This window comes from Numenius arquata, chromosome 14 (genome assembly GCF_964106895.1).
Source record: "Numenius arquata chromosome 14, bNumArq3.hap1.1, whole genome shotgun sequence".
In the NCBI taxonomy this organism is placed as follows: Eukaryota; Metazoa; Chordata; class Aves; order Charadriiformes; family Scolopacidae; genus Numenius; species Numenius arquata.
This window is the reverse complement of record NC_133589.1, coordinates 5,577,111-5,602,869: the sequence shown is the minus strand read 5'-3', so window position 1 is coordinate 5,602,869 and position 25,759 is coordinate 5,577,111. Positions and strand designations below refer to the sequence as shown.

Below are 25,759 nucleotides of genomic sequence, written 5' to 3'. Positions count from 1 at the left end.
CAGCTTCTCCAGTCCTCTTAGCCCCCTCCCCCTTCCTGCTTGCACATTAATTTATTCTGACTGGCTCAGACCGAGGCATTAATTAATTTTCCTCCTTAACAAAAAAAAAAATATTTAAAAAAAAAATCTCACAAATGGTAACAAGTTCCAATACAAATTAATTCTTCATAGAAGACCGGGTATTTCACAGCTTGTTGGCAGCGACACCTCCCGTTGCCAGCAGTGCTCTGCCTGGCGCAGGACTGGTGGCCACATGGGCAGGGGGGTCTCAGAGCCGGCCCCCAACCTGCTATATTACCCAGCGTAACGAGGGGGAGCAGAATACTGAATATTGAAATGGTTGCTCTGGCTTTTTGCCCAGCTTTTTAGCTCGGGGAGGATAGCAGTAAAACAAGCTTGAGCTGAGGATGGAGCGAGTCTCCTTGGGTTCACACCTGGCTGGGGTTACAAAGCGTGGTGTGTATCCCCCTGTCCTGGCAAAGCCACCTCCCTGCTGTGCCCAGGGTGACAGGGACCCTCCTGGTGCAGCCACGACCCCTCAGGCTTCATTTCCCGTCTGGCTTGCGGCGGTCAGACACGTTAACACAAAAGTTGGCCCCACCTGTCTGTGCCCAATCACCTTCCCACCAAAATAAATCTCTGGGTAAACATACAGCGAGAATATCCTCTTCTGATACGTGGTTTGATGAGAGTGTCCTCCTTCCGTGCCGTTTGATCTGAGCAGCAGGTGGGGCGAGCTCTGAGAACAGAAGCAAAAGGCTGTTAAGACAAAGGGCAGGGAAGCTCTCTGCAGCCTCCTCGCAGAGATAAAACGCAGGCAGGGATGAGTCAGGCTGGCAACGTTGTGCAAACAGTCTAAAAATAAAAACCGGTTTATTGCAGATTAATGACACCATAAAATGTATTTCACTGGCCATTTAGCAGGTGTTGATCGTAAATATTTGGGATTAAAAATAAACTTTTCTGCTGTGCCACTGTATTGTCATTTCTGTCTCACCCACCTTCCCCGAGCGCCTGCTGGAAGCAATGAATCAGCCCCGGGGTTGGTTTAATCATACTCAAAAATGTAACGGTGACAAAATACCTGCTTTCTGGGTATCTCCCTGCAGCACAGGACTTATAAGCACTTTCCATCCGAGGCCACAGCGAGCAGCAGCGTCCTGACCTGCCACTCACATCGTGGGCTCTACTACTGCTATTGTAATTATGCCGCAGGAGCCCAGAGACCAGCAAGCATGGTAGGAGATACACAGCACCAGCTCTATTGCCCTCCATCACAGGGCCACCGCCACAGCTTCTCCCAGGACCAGGAGAGCCTCCATCGGCTTCCCCCAGCCCCGAGGGCAAGTGCAGCCCTCACCCACAGAAGTGCGGAGACAATCCCTATGGAAACAGGCGGCGACGGCACAAAATGTCTCCAAGAGCACCACCACGCTCCGGCCTCCCCGGGAGCCCATCGCCCCAGGAACCTGCTCAGCTCTGGGAGCCAGGTCAAGGTACATCGGCTTCGTTCAGAAGCTCTTAGTGACAGAGCACCAAGAAATTTGGATTTTTACAGCCCCCGGCTCTTTCTGGGAATGAAGAAAACATAATTCCCTTTGCTGTTTCACATGCCTTGTGCACGGAGATCAGTGCTAAAAGGACACCGGTGCACTTGCTAGACCCGGAATCATCCTTCTGGAGCCGGCACCCAACACAGGCACAGCATCTGCAAGAGATGACAAATCAGCAAGCAGCAGTCGAGTGCCCTTCCTCCCCGTGAGGACAGCTGCGGCCCCAAACCCCCCATGGAGGCTTCTCGTTAGTCCTTTCACATATCACAGGATCAGCGCAAGTCCAAGAGAAAAGGTGAATGTTTTATGTGGCCAAAAGAAACAGCAACATCATCAGGTAACACCTATGGAGTCGCCGTGATCCACAGGTTTTCATTATGCTTGGAAATCAAACTCTCTGATGGATCATTAATTAAGTTTCCTAGCAGGATAAAACTGCTTCCTTGCTTGAGGTTTCATTCTACTCACAAAGATTAAAAATGCAGCTAATTAGAACAAGACTGGCATGGAAGGGAGGAAAGAAAAAAAGGTCTTGTTATGACTGGGAGGGGACAGAGTCCTTCCATAAGCAAGTACAGATGACTCATAGCTGCTGAATAACCCTGCTGCCTTCTCTCTGTCATGGGGAAGGTCTCCCAGTGCTGATATTAACTCCTCCAGCAGCTGTATATTACTTGCCAGGCAAGAAAAAAAAAAAAAACTTAAATTGGCTCTTAGCTAGCTCTAAGGTAGCTGGTAGCCAAGAAAAGTGTTAATTAAACAGCTTCGCTAGCTGCATTGGACAGCTGGTTGAGAACTGTTTTATTTCCCCCCTGATAATTTTCAGTTCAAATGAATTAGTTTCTCTGAAGCATTTCTGAGGGGCTGGGGAGAAAGGATAAAATTTCAGCCAATCCCTCCCATCCCTCCTGCTTTTCTCCCAATCTTCTCTTGGCCAAATTTGTTTGCTGAATGTTAAAAAAAAAAACACAAAAAAACCAACAAATAAAACCTGAAAAATCGAGTTGAAATAGATTTTGACAGAGAATACGTCTGTTGGAACATGGAAGGTATTCTTCAGGATAACGTGTAATGGTAGTTGATTTTCAGTCCAATATAAGCCACACCACCCCTTTCGACAGAACAGGCAGTATCCTGGGGTGTCCCTTTGCCTGGAGGAGACACCTGCAATGAACAGTCCACTGTGTGGCAATGTAGAGAGCAAAGCCATCTCCTCCAGGTCTGCCAGAAGGGAGAAAAAATGGAGCTAGCGGATGAGGACAAGGACTGAGGCGTTGTCCCAGCCATCCTAGTTTGCATCTCTGCTCAGCCCATGTGTGAAAGGTCTCTGACACAGCACAGCACAGGAAACCCAAACAGGCTCCGAGCTGGGGCTTCCTTCATTCCTTCCATCCTTCCCCAGAGGGTCTGGAGGCAATCAAATGCCCCTTGGATCGCTCTCAACGAGGGAAGCATCGTTCAAGCTGCAGGAAGCAAGCAAAGGAATGACCTGCAGCAGATGGTGGCTGAGTCTCCCCGTCTGTGGGCAGTGAAGCTTCCGTGGCCCAGCTGAGCCAGCGCTGTCCCATCATGAGCTCTGCAGGGAAACAGTAGGACCTGGTCAGCAGATTTCAGTGGTTCCAGCTCTGCAGAGACTCAGCACACTTATCTGCCTTGTTTACAGGCAAAATTCACCCCCCTCCTTTTAATTAGAGCGGGCTAATTAAACCAGCACAATCCCATTTCCTCCCCTTCCCACTGGATGTGCCAAACAACGGCATCATGGAGTCACGGCTTGTTCCCATAAGTCGGGGGCAATAATCGCCTTGCTGCAGGACACTAACGACCCCGCCGGCTTCCCCCCTCCTCACACCAGCCTGGCTCAGGAGGGCAACCCTCCAGGGACCCCAAAAGGTGCCATTTCCCACCGGTCCCAAATGCTTTTCCTCCCTGGAAAGCACCTCGTGGCTCTGGTCCTTGCTTGGAGTGGAGGGAGCCGCTTCAGCCCGACCGGCAGCAACATCTAGTGGCCATGTCGTCGGCGCCTGCTGCCGCCAGTCCCCGGCTGCGCTTTAAAAAGAGCTTACTGGGGGCAATATAGGCTAATATTTAAAAAGCGATAAATCCAGAAAGTTCAAAACATGAGGCGGTATGAAGAATAACGGGGGAGAGCGGATGGTGGGCCTCAGCCCCGGCCCCTCCGGCCTGGTGGGGTGGCCATGGGGGCGAAGGGGCTGCTGGGCCAGGCCGCGGGGGGGAAGGGTGGGGGGGCACGGCTGGTCCTGGGGGGAGCTGCCATCGTTTTGGAGGGATCTGCCAGCGTTTTGGGGGTACCTGCCCGCGTTCTGGGGCGATCCTCCCGTGTTTGGGAGGCGGGGGAAGTGCCGCTCCGCGAAGCGCCGTTCCGCCCAGGAAGTATGTCCCCGCCGCCGCGCCGTCCGTAGCCATGGCAACGGCCGGAGCGCGGCCCCTGGCAAGGGGGCGGGCCGCGCCCAGAGCCATGGCGGCCGCCAGCAGCCCCAGCGTCTTCTTGGTGGCGGTCACCGGGCAGATCGAGAGCGGGCAGGTGAGCGGGCCACCATAAGCAGGGTGGGGGAGGTCTCGCCGGCCCCCAGAGGGGCAGGGAGCCCGGTCTCCCGCGACACAGCCCGGCCTGGGCCTCAGCAGTGCGGCCCCGGTAACGCGGCCCTGTCTCCGCCCGGGCGCGCGGGCCTCAGCCCCCGCCTGGCCTCAGCCCGGTGACTTGGGTTGGCCCCCAGTCCCGGTAATTCCTCGCCATCACAGCCTCTCTCCCCCGCAGTTCCCCGGATTTGACGACCTCTACTGCAAGTTCTGCTTCGTCTACGGCCAAGACTGGGTTCCCACAGCGGTAAGACCCCATTGTGCACCCCTGAAACTCCGCCTGCCTGCCAGCAGCGTTTGGCAGCGTTTCTATAATGGGCTTAATGCAGGCTCCTGCCTCACACCACGTTCTCCCCACAGGGCCTGGAGGAGGGCATCTCCCAGATCACCTCCAAGAGCGACGTCGCGCCCACCACACTTGTCTGGAACTTCCCCATTGACATTACCTTCAAGAGCACTAACCCCTTTGGCTGTGAGTGCTGAGAGTGGTGGGATCCATCTCACAGATCAGGCACTCCTCTCACACCCCTTTCCTTTGCAGGGCCGCAGATTGTAGTGAGCGTCTACGGACCTGACTTCTTTGGAAACGATGTGGTCAGAGGTTATGGAGCTGTTCACGTTCCCTTTACACCCGGAAGGTGAGGTCACAACCTGTTGTTCAGGACTGAAACGTAGATTTTTTTTCCAGTTACTATCGCTTAAGAAACAAAAATGTTCCCATGTGTCCTTATCATGTCTTGTTCATTTGGTACAAAGAGCATGGATTTTCTAGCAGCAGCCCCTGGTTATCAAATAATTTTTGGTGATCCTGTAGACAATGCTGTAAAGTCAAAACTGGTGTGTAGAAAGCCCAAGTAGGAAGTGCAGTACGCTTGCTCTTCTCTGTCACTCTCAGCACATGTTAAGCTTTCATTCCTGCTCCTGGAAATGGAGGAAGACACACTTTTCCTATGCAAACAAGCCCTTTATTTGTAGAAGGGCAAGTATTTTTACTTTGAGATGTTCAGTAGTCTGATGTGCCTTTATTAATATCAAAAGTCTTGCCAGTTCTGTTTGGTTCATTTCTTAAGTTCTGTGCCTCTCATGTTTGTTTTAGGCATACAAGAACCATCGCTATGTTTGTTCCAGAGTCCACATCTATGCTGCAGAAGTTTACAAGGTAATAATTAAATACCTTTTTTTTTTTTTTCTTTAAAGAAGTTCTTCTTGCTCTTAGTCACATTTTACAGAGCATGTTAGTTGTCACTGGTCTCCAAGGAGGTGTGCTGCAGTCCATCCCTAAATCTTACCGCAGCTCGGGGCTTTTCTTGAGGGATAGTCACATTCAGAGCAACCTGGAAAGCAAAGGCAGAACATGGGAAAACAATTCCCAGTTCTACCTGGGATTACTCTGGGTAATCAGGAGTTGAATCAGTTTCAAAAACATCTTTGCCGTAGAATAATTCTGTCTAGACCAGAAATAACTTGGATTTAACATAATCTTTATGAAATTGGTTTCTTTTTTTTCCTTAGAAAGACAAAACTTATCTTTGTTCAAAGTAGATCAGCAATAAAGTGAATCAGTCTTCAAAAAACCCTGTACTGCAAATAAAAGCTGGGAGCCTCATTTACCCACCTGGATGCAGTCCTGAGTAACATGCTCTGACATGCTCTGGGCAATCCTGCTTCGGCAGGGGAGTTGGACTAGATGATCTTTATGGTCCCTTCCAACTCTAAAATTCAGTGAAATTCAGGAAATTCAGTGAAACCCCACTTGGATTTTTTAACATGCATGTCATGAACTGTATTAAATCTAAACACTAGTGAATGTGTCCAATTAATTCCTCTCTGTTTTCTTCTCCAAGCTGGTTCACGGGGAGACGCCCAGAATTTACTGACCCCAGAGTGGTAGCACAGGGAGAAGGAAGAGAAGGTAAGTCCCTGGGAGCTCCTGACTGTAACCCAGCAGGGCCACAGCATGGCCACCCATCTTCTGTTAAAAAAAAAAAGACTAGTCGTTCCTGCTGAGAACAGTCCTACTTGGATATGTGAGGAGTTCCACAGCCATTCAAAAACCTCCCTTAACCAGTTTTATTCACGTCTTCTTTCTTCTAGTAACGAGGGTGCGATCTCAAGGCTTCGTGACCATTTCCTTCAACGTAATGACCAAAGATATGAATAAGTTGGGCTACGAAGTGAGCCCCAGCGACATGCAGAACCCTTCCCTGGTGCCTTGACAGAAGGGATTCACAAGTATTGAACCCAGGTGGGGGATGCTCGAAGGCTCACGTAAAAGTTAAGCACTTTGGGGCTTTTTGTGGCAAAGGGAAATGAGTATCTGACTAAACTCAGAAAATTTCACTTGAGACCGTTATTCCAAAAGAAACACAAGTCCACGAAGCTTTGGAATAATTACCCAAGTATAATTATTTCAATAATCACACCAGTTGAAGTATTATGTAAATTAATGTAATCACATAAAATACAGCATTTTTATGAGTAGTATCAGACTATCTCAAAATAAGATCTGTAGCAAAGTATTTTTTATGTTAGCCTTTTGTATGTTCTTTATATACTTAAAGAATAGGAAAGTTTATAGTTGTAGCGGTTTTCCTGTGTTTAAAATCATTGCAAACCCAGTTCTTTTTACTAAGGTGGTAGAAATGGAAACTTTTTTTGTTGTGAAAATGGGAACTTTTTTGTGGTAGAAACAGGAAATTGAAATTATTGCACCTTCCAAAAAGGAGAGAATACGGAAACATTCCAGTGAAACACACACGCACTTCCTGCTGCAAAAGCAACAGCAGTTTTCTTTATAATCCCATATAGTCCTTGAAAGTTTGTGACACTAAGTAAAATAGCTCATGCACTGTAGAAACAAACCTTCCTGCATTTTTCCATGAAGCAACCTCAGCTTTTGCGTTTAGAACAAGATGATGACTCTTCCAGATTTTTATTTCTGCATCAAGCCTCTGGAAGAAAAAGAAAGGATGGCCGTTTATCTTAGAGGCGTTAGAGAGACCGTGGTGTTAAACATATCTTTGCTTCTTGGTTTTAACTTCCGGTAGAAAAAATTGCATTGTAAGTGCAGATATTGACTAAAAAATAGAATTAGAGAAGGTTCTGTAAAGGAAGTAGAGTCTGAGCAAGGCAGCTGCTATGTGTGCAGTCATAGGCAGCGTTTAGCTCCACGTCAGGTGCCAGAGGGACTGCTTCTCCCCTCAGCAGGTCCCTGCAGCCAGTCCATCACACAGCCAATGTACCACAGCTTTCCCTCGCTGCTTTTCTTATCAAAAGGCAGTAAAAAAATCCACACAGTGATGTTCAAGCCTGCCATACACAGGTTTTCTTTCCCATTGCATCCTCGGAAAAGGACTGAAACGATGTTGGTTGGTCATTAGTGTGTGACAGGAGCTCCAAAGCCAATGTGCTGTTCTGAGTGTCCACAGCATGAGAGGACAGAGCCCACCGTGGTCTGAAGAACTTCTTCTCTGGTGTCACACCACAGCCTTTCACTGAATCCCCCCCTGAGCTAATGCTAGCACTCTTCTTTTAGGCCAAATAAACCCAATTTTCTAAATATGTTTATTTGTATTTCTACTGCCAGGGGTTTTATTTGTTTGTGCCGGAATGGATGTTTCTAAGCCCTAAATCATCCAGGATCTGCTACTGTGGTACAAAAGAGAGAGGCGTGTGCTACAATATCTGACTAATTGCTTGGTCATTTTCGTATTTAAATTTGGGCATGTAATCTCTTGTGTTTGTCTGCAAATACCAAGAGATGACTGTGAGAACGACTTCACCTGATACCACCCTGTGAGCGAACTCCCAGGACCTTGAAACTGTAGAAACACAAGTAATAACAGACAAAACACCCCGTTATTGATAGTTATTATTTCATGCCGAGCAGCGTGACTGAATAATTTCTGAAAAGATAATGCGATCGCTGTAATTTTGCTGTGAGCATTACCGTCTTCTACACTATTTATAAATACTTTTCCAAACACGTTTACAGATAATTTTTCATCTTTTACTTTTTTCCTATCTAGTTGTTGTTTGTTTCACACTTCCAGTGAGCTCCTCCAGCGGTTGTTTTGGCCGCTGTTGCAATCTCTGAACTGAGTCACGTTGGAATCCAAATTAATAAGTATTTCCTGTTGGCTCGGAGGGGATGCGAGGAATTTTGCTTCCTTTTCAAAAGCGTTTGGGAAGCAGTTAGCTACGGTAGCAGGATAAGTATCTGTGTTTGAAACACTTGGAAGGCAAACATTAAACCTACTATGGCTTAAATACCATTTTTCCCTTGAGCGTAGTTACCTGCCCCCTTTCCGATTAGAGCAAAACGGCTCGACAGAGACTCTGCTCCTGAGAAACCTGTTAAAGGCCGGTGAAGCCCGGAGTTGGTGCCCCCAGGGGTACCGGGATTTTATCCACAGGCAGCGCCGCCGTGCGGCACCACCACCCGTCTTCCTCACTTGCTCCTCTTTCAAACGAGTCCTCAGAGGCTTTACCCCACCGAGAGCCATCAAAACCCACACCCGCGTGCTCGCAGCCAAGCTGCAGGGACCCTCAGAAGGAAAAAAAAAAAAGAAGAAAACAGTGAAAAAACAGGGTTTAGAAAAATACCCCCCCCCCCAACTCTATAAATCAGTATTTATGACACGTGACTAAGCAGATCCCACGCTGCTGCCTGCGGTGTTAGGGCTTTTTGCCTATTTTCTCAGGGGTTGGCTGGTTTTTTTGGGGTGGTTTTTTTGACTCCTCAGTGTCTCGAGCACGTTAACAACCTCCCACACCTTCTTCAAGGCCTTAAAAATAGGTTTAGTTTGTGAGTGTTTCCCTGGGGGGGGAAGGGGGGTTGGGTCTGAGAGTTTGCTCCTCACACAAGGACACGTGTTGGGGGGGATGTTTTGGGCGTGTGTTTCCCGAGTTCGATGCTGTTCCTTTGTTGCGAGGGGCCACTGTTGATGTCTCTCAGAAACGTGCTCCTCTCCCAGAGACAGGTTTGCTGCTGCCCTTGGAATTTTCTGGAAAACTGTCCCTGCTTTAAGTCTTTGGTACTCAGGTGTGGCGGAGAGTCTGCAGCTGTTTCACCCTGGAGAGAATCTCTGCTTTCGTGACAGAGGAGTAAAGAGACACCGCGCTGTGCTGCAAGGCCAGGTGACATCAATAAGGACGGGATTTATGACCCGTAAGTGTTCCTTTGCTGTTAATGTTGAAGGTTTAAAGCACCCAAGGCTTCAACAACAGCCAAAACCCAGAAAAACCCAGCAGAGGCTCAAAATAATTTCCTCTTTCCTGCTCTCCGGGCGGCTGTAACCACCCTGCTCCCTTACGGGTTCATAGATTCATAGACTGGTCCAGGCCAGAAGGGACCTCCAAAGGTCAGCTAGTCCGACCTCCCCGCAGTCAGCAGGGACACCCCCAACTAGACCAGGTTGCCCAGGGCCTCGTTGAGCTTCACCTTGAATGTCTCAAGGGAAGGGGCCTCAACCACCTCCCTGGGCAACCTGTTCCGGTGTTCCACCACCCTCAGAGTAAAGAACTTTTTCCTAATATCCAATCTAAATCTCCCCTTCTCCAACTTAAAACCATTGCCCCTCGTCCTGTCGCTGCAGGCCTTTGTAAACAGACCCTCCCCAGCCTTCCTGTAGGCCCCCTCAGGTACTGGAAGGCCGCTATGAGGTCTCCCCAGAGCCTCCTCTTCTCCAGGCTGAACAACCCCAGCTCCCTCAGCCTGTCCTCACAGCAGAGGTGCTCCAACCCCCTGATCGTTTTAATGGCCATTTTTTAGGGTTAATCGTTCTCCCTTTGACTCAGAACCGGACTGAAGCTCCCGAGCCCCGGCAGCACAGACAGCAGCGCGGGGCTCTCGGCTGGTGCTGGAGCTCCTGTTCTGTTCCCCTGAAGTCTCCCCCCAACAGTGAAATTGGCCATTAACCTCCTCATTCAAGATGGGAGGGGGAAAAAAAAAAAAAAATCTTTATTCAGAACATGTGTCTTGACACCAGATGAGGCTTCAAGGTGGTCAAAACAGAGAGCCACCAGAGGTGAAGGAAGCCTGCGAGACAGCTGAGGACTTTGCAGAAGCCCTTCTCTGCTCTGGAGGAACAGGAGCAGGCTCACTTCATGGGAGGGTTTTCCTGCCATCGCCATGGAAGCCACCCCGGGAGGGAGACAGGCCAAGGCACAGACTGAACAGCAGCTTGGGAATCAAACCCTCCAGGAAACAGAAAAGCATTTGGATAGTCTGTAGGAACTGATATTTGCAGCCTTTTCTACCAAAACTAGAAACTGCAGCGTCAGCTCCTGCCCTCTCGTGGCAGTTTTCAACCTCTAGGAAGATGTTGGAGGTTGCTAATGACAATTACCTAATGAGATTGCGTGAAGGACACCCAAGGTTTTCCTGTTCCTACGTGGAAAATTGCTCGATGCAACGGTGCCAGCTGCCCTGCTGCTGCCCCTTGTCCCGAGAGCACGGGGCAAACGCTGCCCGGGGCCACGAGCCACCCCAGTGGCCTCTCAGGGAGCGGAACCGAGCCAGAAATCCCTGATTCATTGAGCGCTCGAAAGACTGTCTCTGTCCCGAGGCGAGCGAGGCTGTTGTACAACAGCAGTATTGCAGCAGCTAGAAGTTATCTCCAGCCGAAAATGAGAGTCTTGCAGAGGGATTAAAGCTGACAGCAAATGCTCCCCAGCAGCCGTGTCGCTTTAGGAGCGGGAGCCTCCTGTGAAATACTCCAAAGGGGAAAAAAACCCAAAAACAAACCCAAAAGCACTGAAGAAAATTTGAGCTTCATGTCCAACTCTACCTGGGCTCGTCACTGACCACATTCCATCCCATCGCAGCCCCAGGATGACCCATCTGTGCCAAGGCCACTGGAGCATCATGCCAGGACCCGCTACCTGCAGAGATGGCAGGGGCTAAACACCCTGGATCCGTGGTCCTGGACACGGGACCCCCAAGCAGGAACCCAGCAAAGGCAGCAAAAGTGGCCTATCCCGCATCCCTGCGAGGGATGCTCAGCCCCTTTCCTCCTCTGCCCATTCACCCACGGGGTGTGCACTGCAGAGGGGAGCCCCGAGGTTTTTTCCATCAGCTGGGGAAGTCCTCTGGGAGGCAGACATGGGTGAGTTCAGACCCCAGGAGCTGAGGCACTCATGGCACCCAGAATAACCTCTACATTTGGAGCACAAGAAAAAAAAAAAAACACCACAAAACAACACAAAACTGCAGCTCCCGCCAGCCTGCAGAGAGCACCCAGCACCTTCCACTGCAGCAGAACAAAGGCCGAGGAGCAGCTGATGAGGGCTAGGCTTGAGACAAGTTGAGTTCCTGGCCATCTTCAGGGCACAAATCCTGTTAAAAACCATCCTTTGGCCACCGAAACCAGCCCTGACCCCCCAGGAGGGAGGCTGCAGAGAAGGAGGGTGCCCGTTCTCGGGGTGGGGTGCGAGCGGTTCAGTCTCTCGTCCTTCAGAGGGAAGATCAGCAGAAGCATCTAACTGCTGTAGGCTTCTATTTTTATACCTCTATTCAGGCCAAGATATTTAAGTACTCAAATTCACCTCGGAGAATATCACTACATTTAAAGCCAGACTTGCTAATGAAGATATTAAAAAGCAAAAAAAAAAAAAAAAAAAAAACCAAACCAAAAACTCCACCCCCGTCACCCAACACAACCCCAGCCAGCCCACAGCCTCCTAGCCCGTACGTGCTGTTATACCAAAGCAGAACCGGCTCCCTTCAGCTTGGTTAAAGCAACAAATTTCATTCCCCGGCCAAAAAGCCCCTCAAAAAGAACATGGACCTCATTGCCCGGTTGTCACAGGGTCCACGTTACCACCCTGATGTGGCACAAGGAAGGCGTCTAATGATTTTCCACCTTAGAAATTGGGAGAGGCGGTTCAGCCACAGCGCCATGGGCAATCCCATATAGGTTAGTGACAATGAGGCTGGTGGGACAAGTCCACCCTGAGTCACCATCCCACAGAGGGCATTCAGCCCTCGTCTCCATCTGCTCCAGCAACTGGGCATGAAGTTCTCTTCCAGCCCCTGCCTATCTCAGCTGCACAGCGTGATCCCACGGGCTGTCATGGAAGCCAGGAGAGTATATGGTTTCACAGAGGGGTTACTGGGCAGCTCTTATAGATGACCATAAATGCAATGTCTTTGCTCCAGGAAGGTCTCTGCTACCAGCAGCAGGACCTGGGCTGGATGGAGCTATGATCTGATCTACAGCAGCTCCAGCGTCCAGTGTTTAAAGAGAGCTCAAAAACCATGATGCCGTACCTACTTGTGAGGATGTCCCAGAGCATCTTCAAGCTTTCAAACCACAGTGCTGGCGGCACCGACGTCCCGCCGAGAGTTCACGTCAGGCAGCAGCAGGCAGGGAGCTGGAAGGCAAACTCCACCGTGTCTACTGCTTTATTCCAGCTATTTGAAACGTCATCGATTTTCCTTCACCTGAGAACGGGAGCACAGTTGCTCAACGAGCGGCACGAGCGCTGAGAACAGACCAGGTAACACGTCCAGGCTGCTTTTATCTTTGCTGAACACGCACAGATGACTTTTTTAATACCTGCTCCCTCCATCCCCAGCATTTCATCCACCTCCAGCAGCCTTCATCCCTCTGCCTTCGTCCCTCCGCACACAGCTGTGTTACGGGGTGCCTGCGCTCTGCCCACAGCAGCTGTCTGCTGGCCAGGAAGATGTCCAGGTGCTTTAAAAATATTTTGTACTTTTAAAAGCATTTTCAACCAGAGTTTGAATGCACGTCACAGCTAACACTTCTGCTGGTGACCAGTTCACTTATGAACCCAGTTTGCACCAGCAATCCTAGGACGGATTTTCCCCTCATCTCTTCAAAGAGATATTTACCGAGTCCCCGAGGGCCCCCCACGACTCACCTCGCTCCCCCCGGGGAAGCCGGAGGGCACACTATCTCCCCCCAAGGCATCACCACGCTCCCCCATTCATAATTTACAATTTCAACCTCTGCAAACCACTGGGTTGTGTTACACTGGTAGGACGCCAACCCCTCATTGATCACCAGACCGCTGCCAATTAACCGCCCTAATGGGTAATTGGCCGGGACATCTGAAGCACCAAAGGGAACTCATTGAAACCCCGAGCCTCCAACAACGAGAGGGTACAATCGATTGACAGCAAAACACGAAGAGACAGGGTTGCAGAGACAGGGTTGCCACCACCGTGTACAACACCGGGCTCTCAGCTATGGATAATCCTGAGCCCCCCGGACAGACTTGTGTCTTTATGAAATCGGTGTTCACTTGTGTCCCAGGACAGGGAGGAGATTACCTGGAAGGCGGACGGCAGCTAGCTTTGAAAAAGCAATAGTTTTTAACGAGAGGGGCCGTACGAATCACGCTGGTTCTCCGAAACGCCAGTGGCAGGCTGTTGCAGGAGTGTGGCCCGAGGCAGCGCAGGAGCTGGCCCCGGACTCTTCTCCTGCAGGTCAGTGGAGAGGAGCGGGAGAGCAGGAGTTGCCCCACTCGGCCCGGGACAAACACGAGGCAACAGCAACATACGCATTCAGCAAAAATACTCTGGCAACACCGGGGCGGATGAGGGCAAGCCTCTGGATAATACTTCATCCAGACAGCCCTTTTCCTCCGCAAGAGCAGGCAAATACCAGCTCGCTTCAGAGAAGAGGAAGAGGAAGCCCGGGCTGGGGTAGAGCAGCTCCCAAGGTCAGAGGAAGGCTCAGCCGCAGCCAGGTCTCTCACAACAGGCTTTATCAGCTCAGGCCCCCTTGAAACAGCCGGCAGCTTTCACCTCCTTTTTTGCAAGTATGAGAGAGTCATCACAAAATTTTCCACTTTGAGCCCCTCCTAAATATTTTCTGTAGCGAGCAGCTTTATTTTAAAACGTGCAATTTCAAGAGGCCAGAGTAAAACAGTGAAGAACTGATCAGAGAGGAGGAGAGCCCGGGCAGGGGAGCAATGCACGGACACACAGAAGAGCCCTCCTGCAAGGGGGGGGAGCATCCTCCTGTGAAAAGGAGGGGCACAGAAAGAAATGGGTACCTGAGCTGCCACCCCTGGCAAAGGAGGTTTTTCCTCTTTTCCTTATCAGCCCAAACACAGAAGCAAAATGAATCGAACACCTGCCCGGAGGCAGCACCACAGAGCTCTGCATCACAGGCCTGAAACCAAAACAGACACCATTCCCCCCCGCCCCCCCGGCCGCCTTTCCGACAGTCAGGTCTCCAGCACCGCTGCCGTTTCAGCATTAAGAAATTAAGTATCTGATCAGTGATCAGTCTGATTGGCAGCAAACCGTAACTACAGGAAACCTGGAGGGGCTGCGGAGAGGCAGCTCTTGAAATAGCCCGCTAATGAAGTACCCTTCAATTTAAACCATCCAGAATTAGAAGCTGAAATCAGTTCCCAGCTGGAGGCAGGCTGGCTGCTACCCCACTACAAGGCCACTCGATCGATGGGACGTAGCCAAGACCGCAGGAAGGGCGAGACTGAACTACGGCAAAAATAGGAAGCAAGGACTCCCAAAGTCCATTTTCTCACAGTTCCCCAACCCTTATTCCATGGCTTTGAAAGTCACGCCTTCCCCAGACTTCTGTCTTGACATAAATACGGAAGCCTCCACCGAGACAGCACTCGACCATCCCTCCAAAAGCGCCGTTTAAAGGGTAACGTGGTTGAAAGAAGCAATTCAGTCACCTGCAACACAACAAGTCTTCATTTTTATTGAGTTAGTAAGGTCTCAACTGATTCTGATTTAAGTGATCTATAAGAAACCCTCCTGTCTCATCGCAAGAGCAGGCCTGCCCCAGGAAAGCGACGAACGCATGGAAGAAATCACATTGACAACATATAAGAAGCGTTAACTCTCACTGACGGTGAGATTCCTCCTGGCACCTAGGACTTGGAGCACAAACCTTAAATCATCTCAACCAATCCATCGACTTTCTGGAAAACGAACCCGAGCGTGGCAGCGACAGTTTTTTTGTTTTGTTTGTTTGTTTGTTTTCCAATGGGATTATAAACACTACGCAGAGTCTCGAAAAAGCAACACGGCTGGAATATAAGCAATACAATTTTAATTCTGACCAGTCACCTACAAACCCCTTGTCTTTCCACTGTTCTGATGGCATTATTAAATATCACATTTGTGACATCGCTCGGGAAAAATGACACAAAGATACAGACATTATGATACAATAGTACAAATGATAAATTATTTATACAGTAAATAATGTCAATAGTCAGCACAAATTCATAAAAAGCAGCCGGCTCCCAGTATTATGAAAACAGTTTGGTAAATATTTAAATTGTAACACTTGTAAAGGAAGCGAGTCTTGTGAGATTCTGCTGTGAAAAATAAACCATATATTTCTCCACAATTTGTGCAATATTAATACATACAGTACACATTAGAAACTGTAACAGCAAAAGGGAAGATGGATAACAATAGTTGTGTCTTAGCTACGGGACTTCAAAAAGACTGTAAACACCACAACCCACCATGGTTTTCCTTCCCTGTCCCCTCAATGTAGTTTAGTTTCTATATAGTATAAAACTGAATAAATAACTGAGCTTATTTTGGGTTTAAAATTATGCCAAGATTTTTTTTTTATTTTTTTTTTTACAAAATATTTAACACTTTATCTTTGGTCAATTTGACCAGTAAGGCTATTTTGGGATACTAACATTTTAAAAATCAAAAGCACTTTGAATATTTGCAAGTGAGAAAAGAAGGGGAAGAGGGAAATGCATTTGGAGAAATACGCCAGAGCAGATGTGATGGGATACTCACACGTCCTCCATGCAAAAAGAAGCGGGAGGGCGAGGAGGGAGGAAGAATTATTCTGGAGAGCAGTTAAATTATCGCAAAAAAAAAAAAAAAAAAAAAGAGAGAGAGAGAGATTTACTACCATTCTGGGCACAACTGAAGCTTCACCTGGCAAGGACAGCACCCACCGGTGTCACTGGTACAGCACCCACGCCGCAGGGCACTGCAGGGACGGGCACATCTCCAGCCCAGGAACCGAGTGGATTTACCAAACCAGCTGCTTTTCCCCTTGAACTCGGCTCCTGCCACAACCCCCCCGTCAGGCTGGGAATCTCCGCACGGTCCATCCTCAGCCTAACTCTTCACAGCACCAGAGTCTGGGCTGAGCGCTCTTCAGCGTGCCTTCTCATGGCTTATTGTGCGATATATGTCTCTCTATATATATATATATATAAAAAATGTAAAAAGTAATACAGCTCTTACAGAAGTGGCTTGGTAAAAGCAACAATTTGCCATTCAGCAGTTTCATTAAGCGAGGGCTCCCTACCACACCGACAGCATGTTGTTAGCAATTCATGGTGACAGATCACGGCTCTGAACCGCAGATGACTTCATCGATTTAAATACTTACTGCCAACCCCCATCTTGCCTCCAGAAACAGTTACCTAGTGTTTAACGCCGTTAGAACCTTTTTGGCTGAATAGACAGTGCCCCATCTCACTGTTACAAATGCATTCAGGTGATAGACTAAGGGAAAAACATCAAGTGACCTCAATTTCACTGTTTATAAAACTAAATTGGAAAAATAATGACGGATAAATCTTGCCACAGATCAATTGGAAAGCGCTCCCCCCCCCCCTCCCTCCCCCCCGCCCCCCCTCTCCCCATCTGCAAGAATCACACCCTTCCTGGTCTACACTTTTCAATAACTTCAACAACAACAAAAAAGTAAAGTATTTTTCCTTACTCTGAAAGGCAACATGAATGGTTTTTTGTTTTGTTTTTTAAAGACATACTGGGTGTGGACAGTAATTCTCTTTCCTCCTATATAAACAAGAGCAGATGAATATTCTGAATCCTACTTGCAAATTCAACAGTATTCAAGAGGATAGAACAATCTGCATAGAAACATCCACACATTTAGCATTCCGTATACTAATAGAGCTACACTGACCTACACAGCTAAAATCTGTGATTGTACCCTAGATTTGATAGTCTTTCAGCCTCCCCTACTCACCCAAAAGATATAACCCAGTCCCTTCCACGTCAGCCAGCCCCTCTTTCCCCGCGTCACAGGACCCAAGACTGGCACAGTCCCACACAGCATCATTACACCACAACACACAACTCCGGCAATTTCTTTCAGCTTCTTTGTTTTGTAGTTTGTTTTTGTTGGTTTGTTGTTTTTTGTTTTTTTTTTTTACCCCCTCCTAATTAGGGAAAGGCCACCAAGATGCATCAGTTCATTCCAAGAGCTTCCCTCAAGGCAGTAGCAAGCACTGGGACATCCCTTTCCGCATGGCTCGCCAAAGCAGAGTGGGGAAACGTCGCCGTCTTTGAGAAGGGCCAGGTCTCCACCAGAAACACTGGCTGGAACCTGAGCGTGGTTTTAGTGCCGAGGAGTCCAGACATGCAAGTTAAAAAATGTATATAGTTCAGCTTACAATTAATACGGTGTAAATGGAACCGGTTATTAATATGGAGTGCACCTTTCGTTAAGAAAAATTAGTCAATAAAATTAATGCATTGTGTTTGTACATTAGAATTTTTAACATCTCAAGAAGTATTACAGGAAAAAAAACGGCCTCTCTTCCGATCTTCATAAAGGCTAAACGTCTGTCCATTTTGGTAATCGGAAAACGGGAACAAATCAAGGGAAAGGCGACTTTAGTGTTTTTTCTTTTTAATGTAGTCTTAAATCATGTTACGCTCAAATTCAATTCATCTAAAAATAATTAGTCACGAGAATTTGTTTTGATTTGCATTATGAATACTTCATTTAAAAGTAAATATTTTAGTGTTAATCTTCCCTTTTAAACTCTCTTTACAGAAACAAAGAGCTAAAACCATAAATAAGAGGGCATTAAAACCATAGAAATGACATTTGCCAATATCTTAATTTTTCAGCCAGACTTGATAAATCTATCAAAACCAGACAGTTAAATAAGAACCACATTATAAAAATTAGCAAAAAAAGGACTATTAGGTAACTCTGCAAACTCAAATATGAAACTGTACTAAACAAAATATGTGCAAAAGTATACAAGAGTAACTGCATATAGCAAGGTTAAGCCTGAATTAGTTTTTAAAGCTTGCCCCAGTGAAACTGAATTCAAAGTTGTCCCGCTGTATTTCTTTTTTTTTGTTTGTTTGTTTTTCTTTCTTTCAACTCACATTGTAAGTCAAATAAAAAACAAAATACACATGATAACTTCCAAACGAAGCTGGTACTGGACAAGCACAGAGCAGGACACTCACTCAGCAGGAGTGCAGCATGCCACTCACAGAGAGTTCCTCGGGAGTCCTCGGAGTAGTGTACAAATTCAACACCGCATACAACAGCACACGTTATACTCGACAACTTGAGAATGTTCTTGGGGTGTTTGGTGGTTTTTTTTTTTTTGTCTGTTTTTTTGTTGGTTTTTTTTTTTCGTTTTCCGTTCGAGACAAGCTTGCTTTCTCAGTCAAACCTCTGATAGGAAAGCAGTGCGATTTTTGCGTTGCAATGTTTAATGCATAAAAACCAGCCACCTGGGCCCTCCGAATCGTTCTCTTCTAAGAGTAAGGACTATGGGTGAACCAACAGTCTAGAACTGTGTATAGTTATGTGCAAAACATTCACTAGCACTCTGAATCTCAGGTCTATCATATGGGTATAGGAAGTGACAGATGCAGGTAAATAGTAATTTCAGGATCCAGCACATCATCTGACATCTACAAAATAGCCAACGGAGTTTTAAAATGGCAGGTTCTCCCTAGAAAGTGTATTGAAATGATTAACAAAGTAACAAAATGGGCAGAATCTAACTTTGGTGAAAAGTCTGAACATTTCACATAATGCTCAACAAGCCAAAGTAAGGTACCATCTGTAGCAAAGACTAGATTTAGATTAACTGGTAAGTAGAGACAACTCTTCAAAGATCATAACTGTAAACTGCAAATCTACTTCCAAGTCTCTTACACACCGTTCAGTCCACACAGGCCACGTTCATTTCGCTGTAAAGACTTCAGCCTGGAAACACTATGAAAAGAAAAGTTCCTTTAATTGGGTCTTTATAGGAGAAAAGGGTTAGTTGTATTTGTAGGCTGGGACGCTGACGGCGGGATTCCTGTACTGTGAAGAGGTTGGGTCATTGATCCTGCAATGCTCACGTTCAGCCCCTGGCCCATCCTGGTTATCGAGGCCACAGTGCCCATAGCTGGTATCGGTGCCATTGCCACGGGCACGGGGGCCATGGAAGACAGAGGTATTGGCTCCATGCTCATCGGTGGCACAGCACTGAAAGAAGGGCTGGTTCCCATCACAGGGCTCGCTCTCATCTGATTGAGAGTGAGGGGCTGAGGCTGATTCACTTGGAAGGGGTTGATTGGAGTCGGTGCTGTAGCGGCACCTGGTTTTGAGAGAAGGGGGAAGAGGGAAAGAGATCACACCTCCATAAACATGAGGTTTTGGAGATAGTCTTTTCTGGCAAAGAACGTATCTTCCGTACATCCTCATGTGCTCCCAACCCCAAAACACCCTGAGGAACCTGTGTGGATGCCATTCAGCAAACTGGGGTTGTATTGGTGCACAAGCACAGTCCGCTTCCTTGAATCTATCAATCCCACAAAACATCCCTCTGCTGATCAACACTTCCCATTTCTGATAGTAGTCACAGGAGAGGCAGATTCTAAATTTGGTTACCCAGAACATGCCTAACCATGACATCCAGATCGCTAATTATTTTTTCAAAATGCTATTAAAATTTATATTACGCAAGAGAACTGCAGGCTCTCTGTGCTCCTGTACTGCAATCTGGCTGCCACAGACTTGTGTGTTTGCTTCAAGCTCTCATCCAGTCAACTCCATTTAGAAGCTGTACATGTTTCTGGCACTGAGTTTTGACAAGAATTCATAAAGTAAACAAGTTGTTTCCGAATTACAGTGGTGCTAGAAAAAGCAGAGAGTAACTTTCCCAGCGTTTGAGGTTCCTTGGACTGCTGCCAACACTACAAATTCCTTTTACCGTATATGTATAGCGTTATTTGGATGGCCCAGTGACCCCTTATAAACTTTTTGTAGTAACCGGTAATGGCAGATACACAGACTTCCTCTTGCTAAACACTGCCAAGGCTGTTCAGAATTACTGGTTTTTTTCCTACTCAAGGAGTTTAATAAACTGTCTTTTTTTTTTTAACTGGAAGAGTGAAGAAAATAAATACTGCAACAGCATTTTAAAGTATTTCACCACACTAGCGCCACACAGAAGTTTCACATACATCTTCCCCGTGTTCAGTGTCACCATCTAAGTCTGCTATAAGTAAAAGCTCACTTCTAACAGGGGCCAATTTACAAGAGAAGTGCAACAGTCTACTTTTTTCAAAACACACTGAGAGTGTGTTTTGATCAAAACTAGCTTATCGTGCCAGCCTAAAGACAGCCTAACAAGCAACCCACTAAATTATACTGCAGAGTATGCTAACTGGGACCTCCGGTTCAGTCCAAGATGCTACCGTGCCTGATGTCGCACAAGCGAGAGGGCAATTCCTACCTGCTTCCACAAGAACCTACTACCTCTTACCCTCCCAAGGGATTCTCTGGTGGCACATGTTCACATCTTACCTCTTCTGACAGTCAATCAGCTTTAGCTCAGTCATTTTTAATAACCCAAAGCCGCCTTCTAACACAGATCACTTTGAGAGAGCAAGTGCAAAAGCGGAAAGAAAATTGCTTGAACAAAGCTCAGCCAGATCAGCTGCAAGAGTAGAAACTCTGTGCTTTCAGGGGCCGGCAGTACGCCTTGATGCCTCACCCTCCTCCTCTCAGTCATGATCTGTTGGCTGAAGTAATCAAGAAAAACAAGCCCAAACCACCCTACATTAAATCAAATAGGACCCAGTTACGCGGTTTGCCTATAGGAAGGAAAAGCTAAAACAGAAAATTGAAGGAATGGGCAGAAACAGACCTGGTGCCAAGAACGGATTCAGTGAAGTAACAGGTTGTGGCGGCTTAGACACCAGCGAATCCAGGTTCACCAAAGCAGCATTGGGGCCCAAAAAAGACTCAGGGGTTTTCCGAGCTGCACTTTGTTTGCCCGATGTCACACTCGAGTGCTGGGAATCAAAGAGATCGGGACTTGTGGTACCGCTATGCTGAGATGGCAAAGTGGAACCTGATTCAGCTGAAATACAAAGAGAAAAACAAAACTTTAACCTACATAGTCAAGCAAAGAAAACCCTGAAGTCTCTGACAACAGAGAAGTTTTAAGATCTAATGTTTGTGTTAGTCAGATTTAAACATTTCAGTATGTGTTACACCCTCATAGCATGCAAGCAGATAAATGTTCTTTAGAAGAGTATGAAGAAGCTACAGTTAGAGTTGCAGTGCTCTACTGAAGGCGCTACCTGATTTGCCCTGATGAATATTCTCACAGCTCTGCTGCGACAGATGGGACTGAGAGTCTCCACGGAAAACATATTCAGACGCCTTGGCTCCTGCCCCTGCACTCCACCACTGCTGCATCCTTCCTACCTAGATTCCACTCAGGTTTTCTCTTTTGCGTTAAAAAAGCCTAGCCCAGCTTTGAATTAGTCACCATTCCTTCAGGCAGAACCATCCAGAAAGTACACAGTATCAAAGCGATAATATGGTAAGGTCTGGCAGTTTTTATTTTAGTGACTAACGACCAAATGAAAGATAAATTTAAGTATTCATAGAAATGTATTTTCTCATCTTCCTTCTATTGTTACACACTAGAATTTACACAGTTCAGAAATTCAGTCAACGTTGTTCTGTTTAGCTCTCTGAGCACGAGCCATATCCCAAACACATTGGATACTGTAAATTTAGAAGTCAAATTTCTAGGTCAATGCAATGAAAGTGAAAAATCTATGGCTTACAATGCAAAAGGCCCATTCCCCATAAATTCACGCACAGGCCAAAAATCATAGAATGTCAACAACAAGCTTTTACTGCTGCATTATCACCAGCTGTAGTCTTTTCCCTTGTGAAAGTCAATTTATTTTTTTTAAATAATATTTAAGAATAGAGACATTTGTTGCTCAGACTATCACCCAAATTGCCACATGCTAAGAATTTGATTCATACCTGGCTTTTTGGAAGTTCGAAGTGTGTCAAATTCAGAAAAATCATCTTTAACTGTACCATTCAAATTACTGAAGAGGTCAAAAGATGTACTTCCTGTTCAAAACAACAAGACAGCCCTGTCATTAACATACCTTCGGTTGCTTCACACACCTGATCCTACTGAAAGCAACTTCTAACCCCTTCATGTTACCAAGAAGCCCCTCTGTCAGGTTCCAGGACAGCAGTTCAGATCAGCTTGAGTTCTCCTACTCTCACTTAGGACCAGGATAATGGCAGAAAACTGTCCTTTCTCACAGTATTCGCCAACTAATCCAGAACGATGTGCTTTTAAATCACAGTGTAAGGCACACCTTAGCATGCTGGGGTTTTTATCGAGTATCTGCACTAGACAGATGTATAGGCAGGCATATATTGCTATGGAAGAAGAGAACAGCAACTAATTTACAGCCTAAACTATAAAGTGTGTTAATCAGCCCTCAAGTAAAACACGCTTCTGAAGACAAATGTATCATTGCTGTAACTTAAGTGACGATTTGACTTACGCTTCTGAAGTTAAAAGGAGCAGGAACGCAATAGAAAAGGTTATCTACGCCATGGAGAGATGGTAAGGCCCTCTTAGCTAAAGCACCAGAATTTGCCCAGAGTTTGCAACAAATGAAAACAACATTTTCAAAATGTGGACACACCCTTACCTCAAAAATGGAGGAAGAAAAAACACACCTAAATGAACAGAAATCACATTCCTGAAAAGCTTTAAAAGTTTGTTGTGGGGTTGGTTTTTTGGGGGTTTTTTTGTTTGTTTGTTTTGTTTTTTGTTTTGTTTGTTTTTTTGTTTTTTGTTTTTTTTTCAATTAGTTGCAATGTTTTTCTAATTTAGTTTTAACCTTGAACACATTTCCAGCAAATGAAGGTATGGACTTAGCTCCATTAAGAGCGCAAAAAGACAAAACCCCAAGAGAAAGAGTGAAGATTGTGTATAACAATAATATTTCTAATCAAGAACAAAGACCCACCGTGGTTAAAGAATCATTCTCATAATGATCCAGTTATTGCCCTTTGCCCAGTGAAAAGCTGCTTAGGCAACTTTTTGCAGTACTCAGACTCCTTTGTTTATTATGTAGGGAGATGAGTGAGTAGCAGAAAATGCATTTAGGATGCATTTAGCCACGGTGCCAACATGAAAATACCAGGTATTAAGATTCATCAAGGTTGCATTAGTTACAGAGCATGAATAGACAATTACATCAGCACCTTCTGCATCTTGCTGCACAAGGGCTCAGGGACAGCTTTCACACCCTCAGTCTGCAGTAACAAACCTTCATTTGCACCTCTAAAAGTCTCCTCAGAGCATGGAGCTGCTCAGCCTGTCAATCTACGACTGCAGAGACATCCATCTGCATAGCTATTTATCATGATGAAAGGTAAAATTATAGTATCATTCATTTCCAGAAATTAAGCCCTTGTCTAATTAAAGATAAAACCCATTTAAAAACTCAACAGCAGCAGCAGTTCTAAGTGCTCAGCATGCAGGCACACATACCAATAAAGGAATGTCGAAGGGACAGAGCATAAAGAAGCAACAAGATTTCAGAGCTCTAAGTCAGAATAATTACATCTGAAGATCTTTTTGCCACTAGCTATTACAACTCCCATTTATTTTACAGACCAGTACTGCAAATTGTTCAGCACATAGCTTCTTTTAACCAAGTAATGCAAGAAAATCATTCCGATTTCACCTTCATTACTCAAATAATATAGATATGGGATGAGACCATTTCTCACCAGAAGTAGAGAGAGGTTTGTTCGCAGGTGCTGGTCCCCAAGGATCCACAGAAGATTTTGCTGCAGTAGATGATGGCTGAGCAGGAGCCCAAGGGTCAACATTTTTGGGCAAAGACTGAGCTGTGGATCCTGCTGGTGCTGCCCAAGGGTCAACAGAAGCAGCTGGTTTGGCACCTGCAAAAAGAGGCAGCAGGAACACAAGTCAGTACAGTTCCACTTTGGAAAGCTTTCCCTGGAGATTAATCTCTCTTATGAGCCATTACTGCCAACTAATAATAAACATAAATAGGTGAAGCAGTTCAACATTAGGAATACTGATAAGTCTCAGCATGTGTCATACATACCGAACAACAAGCACAAGTAAATTCTGTATCACAGATGAAGAAAACAAATCTACCACTTGAAACTGAATAAAAAAAACCTGCAGTCCCAACAAGAACATAAACTTGCTTTTGTTACAGGCATTGCCACCACAACAGACAATCCCTGACTTAAGGTGACCTAAATCACAGGGTATATTTATGAACTCATGGGATAGGAGGTTTCCAAAAAGCCTATATATAAAAGATATGAAATATAAAACATTAAGACTTGAACAAAGAAGTCTGTAAGATTCAAAGGGAGCAGTTTTCCAACTCTTTTTACCATACTGTTGTTTTATAAAAATATCATCAGCTTCCCTGAGCCTAGTTGTGCTTTTTAAATTCCCATTTGTAAGCATTCCTCCTGACACAGATCTAAGCTGTCCACTGATACCTCTCCCTGTATTTATTTTTTAAACCCAGTGCCTGTATGTTCAGGATTTCCATTTTTATTGGAAGACGCTGGTAACTCTTCACTCCTACAAATTCAGATTACCAAACTGCTTTTGCATCAACAGGTTGTGCACACAGTTAGGGCTTCCTAAATGACAAATTAAGGCAGTAAAGAGAAAAGGAAAGAGAAAGAAATTTGCCTCGCTACAGACAATTTCCTGCCAGTTTCTTTCTTCTTCCTCACCAACCTACTAATTTATGGCTTTTCAGCTTAGGTGACCTCTTCTTCCTTCTACCATTAAATGGAACTATTTTGGCTTATCAACCCCAGGACCACTGGAGAAAAATCACATTTCAGATTTGCAGAGGGCCAGGCCTGTGTTGGAAGGTATCACTCTTGCTTTGTTCCTCTGACATCCATCCCTGCTGCTCCTCCCCAGCCATCGGAGTGCAGGAATGGGAACCCAGTGCTTTAAATGCACATCCTGTATAACTCTACCGTGATCAATTGCCTTTGTGTCAGATAGTACATGCAAATACATTTCCTCTTCCCAATGAAACCTCTCTACCAGTCATGCTTTAATTACTAAACAACTGTATAATCCAAGAGCAGGACAGAATTACATGTGCAGTACACGGCCATTATCTTTAACCACCATGTGGGTTTCAAGTTACCACTGAATTATCGTTTTATTTTTCAAAACTACATACAAACCCCGGTGGCATCACAATATTCTTGAAAACCAATCCAATGCTACACACAGTGGTACAAATTCCAATTTGCAACGTCGGTCTTTGTTTCATCAACAGGCGGCACAGTCTTGCTGCAGCTTCAGACCAGGAAATGCTAAAATTCTCCAAAGAAGTCCAACTATCCCCATACCGGTACTTACATTTCCTTTATCTACCCTTAGTGCTGAGTTACGAGCAATGCCACACAAGAAATGCTAATGACAGCACTTCCCATAAACGGAAGCTTTCAAAAAAATGTCTTTTCTTTCACAAA

The 25,759-nt window shown here is 46.2% G+C and overlaps 2 protein-coding genes across 4 annotated transcripts in view; one reads left to right on the top strand and one right to left on the bottom strand.

Annotated features, from left to right (window-relative positions):
* Nucleotides 1-3,978: 3,978 nt before the first annotated feature.
* On the top strand, nucleotides 3,979-8,144 carry B9D1 (B9 domain containing 1). Its single transcript, XM_074158775.1, has 7 exons — nucleotides 3,979-4,098; nucleotides 4,333-4,401; nucleotides 4,515-4,626; nucleotides 4,696-4,792; nucleotides 5,251-5,313; nucleotides 5,999-6,066; nucleotides 6,249-8,144. Exons 1-7 carry the CDS (start codon nucleotides 3,979-3,981, stop codon nucleotides 6,368-6,370), a joined length of 651 nt encoding a protein of 216 aa, XP_074014876.1. The 3' UTR covers nucleotides 6,371-8,144.
* The window catches only part of EPN2 (epsin 2), a 55,387-nt gene continuing 36,166 nt past the window's right edge, over nucleotides 6,539-25,759 (bottom strand). The window contains exons 6-9 of one of the 3 annotated variants that reach the window (XM_074158774.1): nucleotides 23,999-24,172; nucleotides 22,217-22,309; nucleotides 21,075-21,290; nucleotides 6,539-7,105 (exon numbers count right to left, since the gene is read on the bottom strand). In XM_074158774.1, the coding sequence (XP_074014875.1) occupies nucleotides 7,098-7,105; nucleotides 21,075-21,290; nucleotides 22,217-22,309; nucleotides 23,999-24,172 (491 nt within the window). In that variant the 3' untranslated portion in view covers nucleotides 6,539-7,097. Of the gene's footprint in view, nucleotides 7,106-17,331; nucleotides 19,521-21,074; nucleotides 21,291-22,216; nucleotides 22,310-23,998; nucleotides 24,173-25,759 lie in introns of those variants that run through there. The other 2 variants (XM_074158772.1, XM_074158773.1) reach the window with 2 other exon arrangements.